General features: G+C 44.6%; 1 protein-coding gene across 1 annotated transcript in view; it reads left to right on the forward strand.

The window, feature by feature from the left end:
- LOC126336688 (organic cation transporter protein-like) overlaps positions 1-14,952 on the forward strand; it is a 164,700-nt gene that overhangs the window by 133,407 nt on the left and 16,341 nt on the right. Inside the window, exon 8 of the mRNA XM_050000636.1 lies at positions 3,451-3,626. Coding sequence (XP_049856593.1) covers positions 3,451-3,626 — 176 coding nt within the window. The remainder of the gene's footprint in view (positions 1-3,450; positions 3,627-14,952) is intronic.

Raw genomic sequence — 14,952 nt, forward strand, 5'->3', positions numbered from 1 at the left:
GTTATCACAGCTGGTGAATGCGTTTGCCTAGAGATGGCGCCGTGGTATTCTCAGTTTCACAAGTCGAGCTACTTGCTCATTGCTGAAGAGCTGTTTCCACGCTTCATTGCATTATGGGTTCCTCCCGGACAGCACAAAGAACATTCTTCGAGCAGAAGGGAGCGTGCTTCACAGATTTGTCGCAGGATTAAAGAGGTGTACGGAGAGCAGCGACTCACATCCCAGTATTCCGTTGTTGTCACTTTGTGAGGTGGGACGTGTGAACATCAAGGGCATGCCACTGCCTGGGCAGACGCTCGTTGTCACCACTAGTGCCACGATTTCGGCTGTGGAGAAGCTCACATGAACTAATCCTCCGATCATCATACGTTAGACTCCTGTCGAAAGGTCGATAGCAACTGCGCATCGCATAATCCGCTACATTAAGGCAATCACATAATCATAAGACGGCCAGAATGGGTTTCGTTGACACATTTGTTGAGATACACGGCAGAAGAAACGAATTTCATTGCTCAGATTGTGGCATGTGATGAAATGTGGTGTCGCCACCTCAACCCTATGTCCAAACGGATCAGCATGATGTGGCGGCATTCCTTCGTCAAGGAAGAAAGAGAGTCTGTCCGGAAGGCCGGAAAAGTAACCTACTCATCGTCTGGCTACCACAGGGTGCAACAGTTAACGCTGAGCAACACTGCAACACGTTGCTGAGGCTCAAACAGACCATCAAGAACAAGCCCAGGGGTAAGCTCAGGAATGAAATAATACTTCTCCAGGACAACGCTAGGTCACTTGTGGCTAACAAGACTCCAAGCTCCTCAAAAATTTAGAAGAAAGTTCCTGGAACGCCTTACAGCCACGATATCTTCCCACTTGAGACGCATATCACATGCTCCCTAAAACAATCTCTGAAAGGTAACAGGTGCAATTGTGACAAGGAAGCGCTGGACTCTGTGAAAAACAGGGTCCTTCAGCAACCCAGGAGTTTCTACCCTGCAGCCATTCATTCCCGTCCAACGTTCTAGAATCGGTGTATCAATATTGGTCGCTGTTACGTATGGTTCTACTCTTCCACATGAATGTGATTATAACATTGCTATTAAAATTTCTTAATATATAACTGTAGTCTCTTATTTTCATTTGGGCACACCTTATACTTATCAAGAAAGAAAATGGAACCCAGTGGCACCGCGTACTTCACATGACCACAGTCATCTCAGATCCCTTCCCCGTTTGTTGACACTGAAGGACAACCTACCTACTTTCCAGATAAGAAGTGAACCATTGCTGCAATTTTCCCTAATCCAATAATGTTCCAGGTTATGAATATATTCCAGGTATTATATGTTTCATGCAATGAACCTCTTTTGTTAAATCAAAGAAAAAGAAACCCTCTGTCGTTACATGACATTTTCAGAAGGAGAGCGAGCTGTACATCGATGTAAAAATGCTTCCAAAATAGAATTTTTATTGCCCAGATAACACGTGATATATAACCTGATTACTAGTTCCATCAAAGTTCTGTTGCCATCTTCACATCATCGGATAAGTGAATTATAACGCCCCTGCGTGTGGCACATTGCCATCTAGCCTTGAAAACATGGAGGTAATACACTAAAATGAAAGCCATGACTGTATCAGCAAGGCGCCGTGGTGTCAGATACATTTAAAAATGGTTCAAATGGCTCTGAGTACTTTGGGACTTAACATCTGAGGCCATCAGTCCCCGAGAACTTAGAACTACTTAAACCTAACTAACTTAAGGACATCACACACATCCATGCCCGAGGCAGGATTCGAACCTGCGATCGCAGCGGTCGCGAGGTTCCAGACTGATGCGTCTAAAACCGCTCGGTCACAGCGGCCGGCTCAGATACATCAGACAGACTACATCCAGTACTGTCACATGTGTGTATGCTGAGTACGGCCTGCAACATACACACATATCACAGCAGTGGATGTGTTCTGTCTGGTGTATCTGACGCCTCTGCGCCTTGCTGAGACACTCATGGCTTTGTTAATGCACTACCTCGAAGTTTTCAGTGGCCAGATGGCAATGTGCCACACATAGGGGCTTTGTAATTCATGTATCCGATGATGTAAAGATGGCAATACAGCATACACACATGTGACAGCAGTAGATGTGCTCTGCTGATGTATCTGACACCTCTGCGCCTCGCTGTACAGTCATGGCTTTGTTAATGCGGTATCTCGAAGTTTCAGTGGCCAGATGGCAATGCGCCACACATAGGGGCTTTATAATTCACGTATCCGATGATGTAAAGATGGCAATAGAACTTTGCTGAAACTAGTTATTATAGTAATTTGATACGTATTACATGCGATCTGGACAATAAAACTTCTGCTTTGGAAGCTTTTTTTGCACAGAAAACTCTCAATTCTCAACCTACTGTCAAGCGCTGCGAGTGCGTTACACAGAGATAATAAATTATATTTTCTGCGGATACTCCATTTCTGAAGCCAAAATAAAAGCCTGACAGCAAAATGCGTGTACTGACGTATACACTGATTTCTAAGAAGCTTTTGCAACCGCTTATAGCAATGATCTCCGAGTCGGCGACAAGTTGTTGTTGTTGTATTCAGTCCTGAGACTAGTTTGATACAGCTCTCCATGCTACTCTATCCTGTGCAAGCTGCTACATCTCCCAGTACCTACTGGAGCCTACATCCTTCTGAATCTGCTTAGTGTATTCATCCCTTGGTCTTGCTCTACGATTTTTACCCTCCACGCTGCCCTCCAATACTAAATTGGTGATCCCTTGATGCCTCAGAACATGTCCTACCAACCGATCCCTTATTCTAGTCAAGTTGTGCCACAAACTCCTCTTCTCCCCAATTCTATTCAATACCTCCTCATTAGTTATGTGATCTACCCATCTAATCTTCAGCATTCTTCTGTAGCACCACATTTCCAAAGCTTCTATTCTCTTCTTGTCTAAACTATTTATCGTCCATGTTTCACTTCCATACATGGCTACACTCCATACAAATACTTTCAGAAACGACTTCCTGACACTTAAATCTATACTCGATGTTAACAAATTTCTCTTCCTCAGAAACTGTTTCCTTGCCATTGCCAGTCTACATTTGATATCCTCTCTACTTCGACCATCATCAGTTATTTTGCTCCCCAAATAGCAAAACTCCTTTACTACTTTAACTATCTCATTTCCTAATCTAATTCCCTCACCATCACTGAAATTAATTCGACTACATTCCATTATCCTCGTTTTGCTTTTGTTGATGTTCATCTTATACCCTCATTCCAAGGCACTATCCATTCCGTTCAACTGCTCTGCCAAGTCCTTTGCTGTCTCGGACAGAATTACTATGTCGGCGACAAGTTAAATTGCAATATTTCTTCCTTAAAATTGCTATAAGACGAGCAATAGCTTGAAGCCAGTCGCTAAGCAAGCTACTCTCCTGTCGCAGGCATCGCGTCCGCGTCGCTGGCCATCATGGGCCGGTTCAGCGTGAACATCTCGTACAACATCGGGCTGCAGTACGCCGCTGAGCTGCTGCCCACCGTGGTGAGAGCGCAGGGCGTGGCGCTCATACACATCATGGGCTACGTCGCCACGCTCATCTCGCCCTTCGTCGTCTACCTGGTGAGTCTGCTCTGACATGTTGGCCTGCACTACGATACTGTACACCATCATGCTCTCGCCATCAACATGGACCGCGTCATTAACCCTAGAGCACTAAACAGAGAGGGCAGAAGTGAAAGGGGAGGGGGGAGGAGGGGGAAGGACAGTGTTGCATCTACATCTACATCCATACTCTGCAAGCCACCTAACGGTGTGTGGCGGAGGGTACTCTGAGTACCTCTATCTGTTCTCCCTTCTATTCCAGTCTCGTATTGATCGTGGAAAGGAAGATTGTCGGTATGCCCCTATGTGGGCTCTAATCTCTCTGCTTTTATCATCATGGTCTCTTTGCGGTATATACGTAAGAGGGAGCAATATACTGCTTGACTCCTCGGTGAAGATATGTTCTTGAAACTTCAACAAAAGCCAGTACCGAGTTACTGAACGTATCTCTTGCAGAGTCTTCCACTGGAGTTTATCTATCATCTCCGTAACGCTTTCCCGATTACTAAACGATCCTGTAACATAACGCGCTGCTCTGCGTTGGATCTTCTCTGTCTCCTCCATCAACCCCAACTGGTACGGATCCCACACCGGTGAGCAGTATTCAAGCAGTTGGCGAACAATTGTACTGCAACCTACTTCCTTTGTTTTCGGATTGCATTTCCTTAGGATCTTCCAATCAATTTCAGTCTGGAATGTGCTTTACCGACGATTAATTTTATATGGCCATTCCATTTTAAATCACTCCTAATGCCTACTCCCAGATAATTTATGCAATTAACTGCTTCCAGTTGCTGACCTTCTATATTGTAGCTAAATGATAAAGAATCTTTCTTTCTATGTATTCGCAGCACATTACACTTGTCTTCATTGAGATTCGATTGCCATTCCGTGCACCATGCGTCAATTCTTTGCAGATCCTCCAGCATTTCAGTACAATTTTCCAATCTTACAACCTCTCGAAATACTACAGCATCATCCGCAAAAAGCCTCAGTGAACCTCCGATGCCATCCACAAGGTCATTTATATATAAAGTAAATAGCAACGGTCCTACGACACTCCCCTGCGGCACAACTGAAATCACTCTTACTTCGGAAGACTTCTCTCCATTGAGAGTGACCTGCTGCGTTCTGCTACCTAGGAACTCTTCAATCCAATCACACAATTGGTCAGATAGTCCATATGCTCTTACTTTGTTCATTAAACGACTGTGGGGAACTGTATCGAACGCCTTGAAGAAGTCAAGAAACACGGCATTTACCTGTAAACCCGTGTCTATGGCCCTCTGAGTCTCGTGGACGAATAGCGCGAGCTGGGTTTCACAAGATCGTCTTTTTCGAAACCCATACTGATTCCTACAGAGTAGATTTCTACTCTCCAGAAAAGTCATTATACTCGAACATGATAGGTATTCCAAACTTCTACAACTCATTGACGTTAGAGATATAGGTCTACAGTTTTGCACATCTGTTCGACGTCCCTTCTTGAAACCGGGGATGATCTGTGCTCTTTTCCAATCTTTTGGAACACTTCGCTCTTCTAGAGACCTACGGCACACCGCTTTAATAAGGGGGGCAAATTCCTTCGCATACTCTGTGTAAAATCAAACTAGTATCCCATCCGGTCCAGCGGCCTTTCCTCTTTTGAGCGATTTTAATTGTTTTTCTACCCCTCTGTCATCTATTCCGATATCTACCATTTTGTCATATGTGCGACAATCTAAACAAGGAACTACAGTGCACTGTTCCTCTGTGAAACAGGTTTGAAAAAACACATTTAGTATTTCGGCCTTTAGTCTGTCATCCTCTGTTTCAGTACCATTTTTGTCACAGAGTGTCTGGACATTTTGTTTTGATCCACCTACCGTTTTGACATAAGACCAAAATTTCTTAGGATTTTCTGCCAAGTCAGTACATAGAACTTAACTTTCGAATTCATTTAACGCCTCTTGCATAGCCCTCCTCACACTACTTTTCGCTTCGTGTGATTTTTGTTTGTCTGCGAGGCTTTGGCTATGTTTATGTTTGCTGTGAAGTTCCCTTTGCTTCCGTAGCAGTCTTCTAATTCGGTTGTTGTACCGCGTTGGCTCTTTTCCCATCTCTTACGATCTTGCTTGCCACATACTCATCTAATGCATACTGTACGTTGGTTTTGAACTTTGTCCACTGATCCTCAACACTAGCTGTACTTGAGACAAAACTTTTGTGTTGAGCAGTCAAGTACTCTGAAATCTGCTTTTTGCCACTTTTGCTAAACAGAAAAATCTTGCTACCTTTTTTAATATTTCTATTTACGGCTGAAATCATCGATGAAGTAGTCGCTTTATGATCGCTGATTCCCTGCTCAGCGTTAACAGTTTCACATAGTTCGGGTCTGTTTGCCACCAGAAGGTCTAATATGTTATCGCCACGAGTCGGTTCTCTGTTACATTGCTACTAGGCCATCTTAAACTTTACTACTCTAAATTTTATTCAGAGTAAGCCATAATTTATAGGTTGTGCACTAGTTAATTACAGTTATTAGTTTTCTAATGGATCTTTATGTTCAGAATAAGTACCAGATGTTCTGTTTTATATCCTATAAAGGCAATATTACAACTCATAACGTTACTGGGAAAGAAGTCATAATTCATGTCTTGTATGCAACAATAACAAATTACAGGTATTATAACTCCAGGATTATCTTCCAAACAATATGAATAAAAATTGTCTCGCCTTAAACACTATTATTACAGTCCAAGCAAGACCTAGCTCGGTGTTCTGCACAAATTGCTCTCGAGCAGTGGTTACGAGATGTTGTGTCATTCTTCATTTGCTCGAAGGCAGATCTGAGCATACATTTCTCACTTCTGGTTCTTGTGGTTTCTGCTGCTACTCAGGTGAAGTCCTACAAACAAATCACCCAGTATGTTTGTATCAGAATCAAAATCAGACCCATTCATGTCGTGCTAACTGCAGCAGCAAAAGATAAGATTGACACTGAACAAGGCCATTGTGGTATAAAATAAGACTCTTCTAACTACAACTGCTTGATATTTCACCTAAGGTAAATTGTAAACGATAAAATAAATACGCTGACTATTTGAAAACAGGTATGCCTTTACCAAACAATCGGAATATTTACAAGAGCACCAGCGTCAGCAAGCAGCTGAAGACTGGCAGTAAATAATTGGGTGATTGTTAACAACAATGTATGCCATGAAGTTTCTCAAGAGTGTATGTCACTCATGTGTCATTATTGGCGGGAAACGCGAAGAGATACCAAATGCAATCGTGAATTTAAAAAGAGTTTAGTATTCTAGGGTGTATCCGTGACCTTTCTTACTTATACAGTCTTTCTTCTGTCATGAGTCTCCCGACTGGTCTGACACGGTTCACCACGAATTTCTTTCTCGTGCCACCCTCTTCATCTCAGAGTAGAATTTTTCCCCTATGTCCTCAATTATTTGTTGAGTGGTTTCCAGTCTCTGTCTCCCCTACTGTTTCTGCCCTCTGTTGCCTCCTTAGGTACCACAGAAGTTATTCCCCGATTCCAGAATGAGATGTTCACTCTGCAGCGGAGTGTGCGCTGATATGAAACTTCCTGGCAGATTAAAACTGTGTGCCAGACCGAGACTTGAACTCGGGACCTTTGCCTGGCAGAAGTAAAGCTGTGAGTACCAGGCGTAAGTCGTGCTTCGGTAGCTCAAACGGTAGAGCACTTGCCCGCGAAAGGCAAAGGTCCCGAGTTCGAGTCTCGGTCGGGCACACAGTTTTAATCTGCCAAGAAGTTTCTTATTCCCTGATGTCTTAACACATGTCCTATCATCCTCTCTCTTCTTGTCAGTGCTTCCTCTATGTTGAGGAAAATCGTTTTCCTGCGTAGGCTGTTTTATTTTGAAGCACCCACTTCATTTCATTATTTAGCGATTAGCCAATTTCACCCTGTTCTGTCTTACCAAGGTACTACTTCAAACGTGAAACCCATATATAAAAGGTAATAACTCTGACCCTTACGCGGATCTGTCACTTTGTCATTATACAAAACATTAAAATACGTTATTCTAACTATTTAAAAAGGTGAGTACGAGAGGTGTCCAATAAGTAATGTAACGCTTTTGGTTTTATTCACGATTCCAATACCTCGTATTATTCCCCACTCTTTTGGCTAAAATTTCCTATTTTTCAACATAATCTCCGTTCAACGCGATGATCTTACGCCATCTTACTAGTAGAGCCTGTATGCCCGCATGGTACCACTCTACTGGTCGACATCGGAACCAACATCTTGCAACATCAATAACCTCCCCATCAACCACGTACTGCTCCCTACAGAATTCATCCTTCATTGGGCCAAACAGATGGAAGTCGGAAGGTGCGAGATCCGGGCTGTAGGGTGGATAAGCGAGAACAATTCAATGAAGTTTAATGATCTCCTCTAGAGCGGGAAAACTTCTGTAAGGCCTTACGTTGTCATGGACGAGGTGAAGTTTGCATTTTGGTGGCAACGAACACGACGCTGAGGTCGTTTCTTCACGGCCAGCACGTGGAAGGTCGGATAGGTTTGCGCGACCTTGCTGCGATTATGACAGACGTATCGCCCAACGATTCATTGTCCTTTTGTTCACGCCCAGGTCCCTGTAGACATTCTGCAAGCGTCCCTCAATACGAGAATTGGAACTTAATTAGTGGCAACTATTTATTCACAACCGATACAAAAGAGCTGCATGTTTGCACCTGTTACTGTCCTTTATAGTAGTCACCAGCACTGTGTAGAACACGTTGCCGGCGACGTGGAAGGCGTAGTATACCGTTAGCAGAGCCTGTTCTGTTGATGGTGAGAATGGAGTGGAAAGATATGGTGATTCTCGTGTTCAGCTGTGATGGTGTTATCCTAACGCATTAGGTTCCTTCACGGCAGGCCGTCAATGCACAGTATTACTGTTCGTTTTTGGAGCATCGCCTGCGACCGCTTTGCGAAAGAAGCGGCGACACTTTCTGCGCAACCCCCTACTCAATTTGCACGACAATGCGCGGGCGCATACAGCGCAAGCTGTGGCTGCTCTGTTCGGTCGATGGAACTGGCAAGTACTATACCATCCACCATACTCCCCGGACTTTTGTCCTTGTGACTTTGATTCCGAAGATAAAGGAACCACTTCGTGGCATTCGCTTCAGAGCTGTTCCAGAGATTCGACAGACAGTAGACCGCACCATTCGCACCATCAACAGAACAGGCTCTGCTAACGGTATACTACGCCTTCCACGTCGCCGGCAACGGGTTCTACGCAACGCTGGTGACTACTTTGGAGGACAATAACAGGGAGAAACATGTAATTCTTTTGTATCGGTAGTGAACAAATAGTTGCCACTATTTAATTTCCAACGCTCGTATCTGCGGCGCTCTGATTTTCTTCCAAAGAAACTCAGTAACAGCTCTCCGCTTGGAGCGTAGCTGCGTTACAGACGCCGTAACCTATCGGAACTTCATGTATCTATTGGGGCTTCAGCGGGAATATTCATCGATGTCTCACAACAGATTCTGCATTTTTTACCCGAAACTGACCGTCACAAAAGATGATTGCCTTACTCTCTGAATGCCCCTCGTAGTTACAACAAAGCGGATGAAGCTCGCATTTATGAAAATACAATTTATACTAAGTTAAAACAACGTATTTTAATGGTTTGTATGAGGGCACAGAGACAAAATCATCACAATGATTGCATTTGTTCCTTTTTACCAACGAATCTGTTATCTGATATATTAGCCCAAGTGGATGAATTCAGGCATTCGCTAAATGATGAAATAAGGTGGTTATTTCAAAAATAAAACAGCCCATGCACGAAAATGACTTTCCTCAATAAGTTCACAGTGGCTAAGGACTCACATATACAAAAGACTATTATTCCACATGTTCCTTTCTCTGCCGATTCAGTAAAGAACTTCCTCATTTCTCATCTTATCAGTTCACCTAAGTTTCAATATCCTCATATATGACCGCAGCTCTAACGCTTCGATTCTATTCTTTCCAGCCGGCCGGAGTGGCCGAGCGGTTCTAGGTGCTACAGTCTGAAACCGCGCGACCGCTACTGTCGCAGTTCGAATCCTGCCTCGGGCATGGATGTGTGTGATGTCCTTAGGTTAGTTAGGTTTAAGTAGTCCTAAGTTCTAGGGGACTGATGACCAAAGAAGTTAAGTCCCATCGTGCTCAGAGCCATTTGAACCATTTTTATTGTTTCCAAGGGAGCGAAATAGCGCTTTAGTTGGCACTCTGGATTCGCATTCGAGAGGACAACGCTTCAGATCCCTGTCTAGCCATGGAGATTTAGGTTTTTCGTGGTTTTCCTGTATCGCGCCAGGCAAATGCCGGGATGGTACCTTTGACAAGGGCACTGTCGATTTCCTTCCTCATCCTTCCGTAATCCGATATCATCCTCCGTCTCTATCACGTTGTCGACAGGACGTTAAACCACAATCTTCCCTCCTTCTTCTTTTCCGGTTATCCTACAGTCGCTGTTTCACTGCCATAGAATCCTGTGCTCGAAACATACATTCTCAGAAATTTCTTCCTCCAGTTAAGGTCAATATTTGATATTAGCAGACTTCTTTTGGCCTGTAATGCTCCCTCTGACTGTGCTAGTCTCCTTCTTAAATCAGTTGCGTTGTTCGTCATAAGCTATGTTGCTTCCACAGAAACAACATTCCTCAACCTCGTCTACTTCGTGGCCCCGCTAATCTCGTTTCTGCTACTTCTCATCACTTTTATCTTTCTTCTGGTGTTCCTAGTTAGGATCACACTATCTTCTCAAATTTGTCGGTTGTTCGCTAAATATTTGACTAACAAAATTTAGAACGTTATCCGGGACGGTTAATGTTCAACAGAAGCGAAAGAAAAATTAACTGCCCTCCAAGCAAGCATAATAGGACCTTTAATGCTCTCGTAAACGCTAACTCCGTCCGCAGGCAGAAGGGTACCGACCAAGCGCCATGTCATCCTTTGCCAATGGCGTCACCGGCTGCGGTATGAAGGGGCGTGGCGTCAGCACATCGCTCTCCCGGCCGTTGATTTTCGTAACCTGTAGCCGCTACTGCTCCGTCACGTAACTACTTAACTTGCCTCGTGAGGCTGAGTGCTCCCAGCTCCAGTCGTCCCACCAAGAAAAATATTTCTAGCTGGGCCGGGAACTGAAGCCGGGTCCTCAGCATGGCAGTCAACCTCCTGACCACTCAGCTATGAGGTCGGCGCAGCAGCTACGTTCCTTAATCCAATGCGAAGATTCGATTCGGGTCTGGCTCACTATACAGTCTCCCAAGCTAGTGCGCTGTGCGTTCCGCTACGCGAGCAGGGTCTCTAATTTTCTCAGAGTAGATAAATGAGTTGTCAGACAGGATCGACAGCATTAGCAGATTCTATGCTGACGATGCTGTTGTGCACAGGATGGTGTCATCAGTGGACGATCGTAATAAATACGAGGGGCGTCCAATAGGTAATACAACACTTTTTTATTTTTCAGGAGTCCAATGCACCACATTATTCCCCACACTTTTGCATACAAAATCCAATTTTGCAACATAATCTACGTTCAAAGCGACGGCCTTACGCCACATTACAGGGAGGGCCTCTATGCCCTTATGGTACCAATCCACTTCTCGACGTCGGGGCCACGGCCTCTTGTAGTACGAGGGTGAGTCAAATGAAAACCTTAAATACTTTTTTAAATACTATTTATTGTGCGAAAGTGGTACGAAGCTATATCACTTTTCAACATAATCTCTCCCATGCTGAAAGCAAGTCCTCCAGCTCTTACAAAGTACATAAATTCCTTTAGAAAATATTCTTTTGGTAGTCCGCGCAACCACTCATGCACCGCGTGATGTACGTCTTCATCAGAACGGAACTTCTTTCCTCCCATTGCGTCGTTGAGTGGTCCAAATATATCGAAATCACTTGGGGCAATGTCTGGTGAGTATAGTGAATGAGGAAGACATTCAAAATGCAGGTCAGTGATTGTTGCAATTGTACGGGCAGTGTGGGGCCTTGCATTGTCATGTTGCATAAAGACACCTGCTGACAGCAATCCACGTCGCTTTGATTTGATTGCAGGCCGCAGATGATTTTTTAGTAGATCTGTCTGTGTATGATGCACTGATGATAGTGGTCCCTCTAGACATGTAATGCTCCAAAATAACGCCTTTTTCGTCCCAAAAGAGAGTCAGCATAACCTTCCCTGCAGATGGTTCTGTTGGAAAATGCTTTGGTTGTGGTAATGAGGAATGGCGCCATTCCTTGCTCGCCCTCTTCGTTTCCGGTTGTTGGAAGTGAACCCAGGTTGCGTCCCCAGTAACGATTCTTGCAAGGAAGCCATCACCTTCTCGTTCAAAGTGCCGAAGAAGTTCTTCATAAGCATCAACACGTCGTTCTCTCAGCTACCGTGGCACTCATCTTGCAGAAACTTTGTGAAACTGGAGTACATCATGCACAATGTGGTGTGCTGACCCATGACTAATCTGTAAACATGCTGCAGTGTCATTCAGTGTCACTCAGCGGTTTTCCTTTACTATGGCTTCAACTGCTGCAATATTCTGTGGAGTCACAACTCATTGCGCCTGACCTGGACGAGAAGCATCTTCCACTGAAGTCACACTATTTACGAACTTCCTACACTATTCGTAGACTTGCTGCTGTGACAAACATGCATCACCGTACTGAACCTTCATTCCTCGATGAATTTCAATAGGTTTCACGCCTTAACTACGCAAAAACCGAATAACAGAACGCTGTTCTTCCCTGGCGCAAGTCGCAAGTGGGGTGGCCATCTTTATACTGATATTGCGACAGTATGTGTGCATCTGCACTATGCTGCCACCTACAGGCCATTCTGCACGCTGGTAGTAGCACGCTTACCAACTTACACGATAACGCCGCGAAATTTTGATTTGTTATTGTAAATTTAACGTTTTTATTTGACTCACCATCGTATCAATAACTCCCCATCATCCGCGAACTGCTTCCCGCAGAGTGCATCCTTCATTGGGCGAAACAGATGGAAGCCTGAAGGTGCGAGATTCGGGCTGTAGGGTGAATGAGGAAGAACAATCCAAAGACGTTTTGTGAAATCCTCTCGGGTGCGCGGGCGGGCGTAAGGCCTTGCCTCGGCATAGAGCAGGAGAAGTTCATTTGCATTTTTGTGGCAACGAACAAGCTGAAGTGGTTCTTCATTTTCCTGAGGGTAGCACAATATGATACCGCTTAACAAAGTCGTTAATGAGGAGACACAAGCAACAGGTCCTATGCCTGGAGTCACGAACGACGGTGGTAGAGTTTAAGGCTTGTTCTGCGCACGTACGTCACGCATTCTTCGAAAGCCAATGACCGTTCAGTAGTGTTGTGAGCGCTTTGCTGTTTATGCCGCAGCTAATGCGAACATTAAACGTGACCGTAGCGAGTTGTTTAGTGAATTTATATTCTATTTGTTGCGAATTGTCGTCAGTGATGGTGATGGTAAGTGATAAACTCTGTAGAAGCAAGCGAGAGACATAATTTTCACGATATACATGTACTTCAAGTGGAAATCACACGCATGCGCGTACCGCAACTGTCGTTTTGAATCGTTAACAAGGCAATCCCCATCTGTGCCTCGACTTGCACGATCTGCCATCCTTCGTGCATCGGGCTACAGTGGAAGGACTGGGTAACAACTTGAACGTAGTTTTTTTTTTAATAATATCTTGACAACATTTATTACCACAATAGCCGGCCGAGGTGGCCTAGCGGTTCTAGGCGCCACAGTCTGGAACCGCGCGACCGCTACGGTCGCAGGTTTGAATCCTGCCTCGGGCATGGATGTGTGTGATGTCCTTAGGTTAGTTAGGTTTAAGTACTTCTAAGTTCTAGGGGACTGATGACCTCAGAAGTCAAGTCCCATAGTGCTAAGAGCCATTTGAACAATTTTTACCACAGTATAGTTCACCAATAAATTACAAACATTCATAAATTCCTACCTTTTCAAAATAATCCATTTTTTTCTATTAAAACAGTGCAACATTAGGAAAAGTTCATCTACATCGAGGCCGGCTGCTGTGGCCGAGCAGTTCTAGGCACTTCAGTCCGGAACCGCGCTGCTAATTCGGTCGCAGGTTCGAATCCTGCATCGGGCATGGATGTGTGTGATGTCCTTAGGTTAGTTAGGTTTAAGTAGTTTCTAAGTCTAGGGGACTGATGACCTCAGATGTTAAGTCCCATAGTGCTTATAGCCATTTGAACCAATCTACATCGAGAATTCAAATTTTGCAACATGTTCCAAAGGGAAACCAAAATTGTTTACCACATTGACATATGGTCACGACACACTACAGTTACTTAGAAAAACTCATAAAGTTTTGTTCGGCTGAAACTGCACTTCAGGTTTCTGCCGCTAGAGCGCTCGAGAGCGCAGTGAGACAAAAAGGCGACAGGAGCCGAGAAAGCGTATGTCGTGCTTGAAATGCACTTACATCAGTCAGTCATAACAGTGCAACGACACTTCAGGACGAAGTTCAACAAAGATCCACCAACTGCTAACTCCATTCGACGATGGTTTGCGCAGTTTAAAGCTTCTGGATGCCTCTGTTAGGGGAAATCAACGGGTCGGCCTGCAGTGAGCGAAGAAACGGTTGAACGCGTGCGGGCAAGTTTCACGCGAAGCCCCCGGAAATCGACGAATAAAGCAAGCAGGGAGCTAAACGTACCACAGCCGACGGTTTGGAAAATCTTGCGGAAAAGGCTAAAGCAGAAGCCTTACCGTTTACAATTGCTACAAGCCCTGACACCCGATGACAAAGTCAAACGCTTTGAATTTTCGGCGCGGTTGTAACAGCTCATGAAAGAGAATGCGTTCAGTGCGAAACTTGTTTTCAGTGATTAAGCAACATTTTTTCTTAATGGTGAAGTGAACAAAAAACAATGTGCGAATCTGGGCGGTAGAGAATCCTCACGCATTCGTGCAGAGAATTCGCAATTCACCAAAAGTTAACGTGTTTTGTGCAATCTCACGGTTTAAAGTTTACGGCCCTTTTTCTTCCACAAAAAAAAGTTACAGGACACGTGTATCTGGACATGCTGAAAAACTGGCTCGTGCCACAACTGGAGACCGACAGCGCCGACTTCATCTTTCAACAGGATGGTGCTCCACCGCACTTCCATCATGATGTTCGGCATTTCTTAAACAGGCCTCCACGCTCTCCCGACTTTCTGTAGGGTTATGTGAAAGATTCAGTGTTTAAACCTCCTCTACCAAGAAACATGACAGAACTGCGAGCTCGCATCAACGATGCTTTCGAACTCATTGATGGGGACATGCTGCGCCGAGTGTGCGAGGAACTTGA

The sequence above is a fragment of the Schistocerca gregaria genome, chromosome 2 (assembly GCF_023897955.1).
Source record: "Schistocerca gregaria isolate iqSchGreg1 chromosome 2, iqSchGreg1.2, whole genome shotgun sequence".
NCBI classification, from domain to species: domain Eukaryota; kingdom Metazoa; phylum Arthropoda; class Insecta; order Orthoptera; family Acrididae; genus Schistocerca; species Schistocerca gregaria.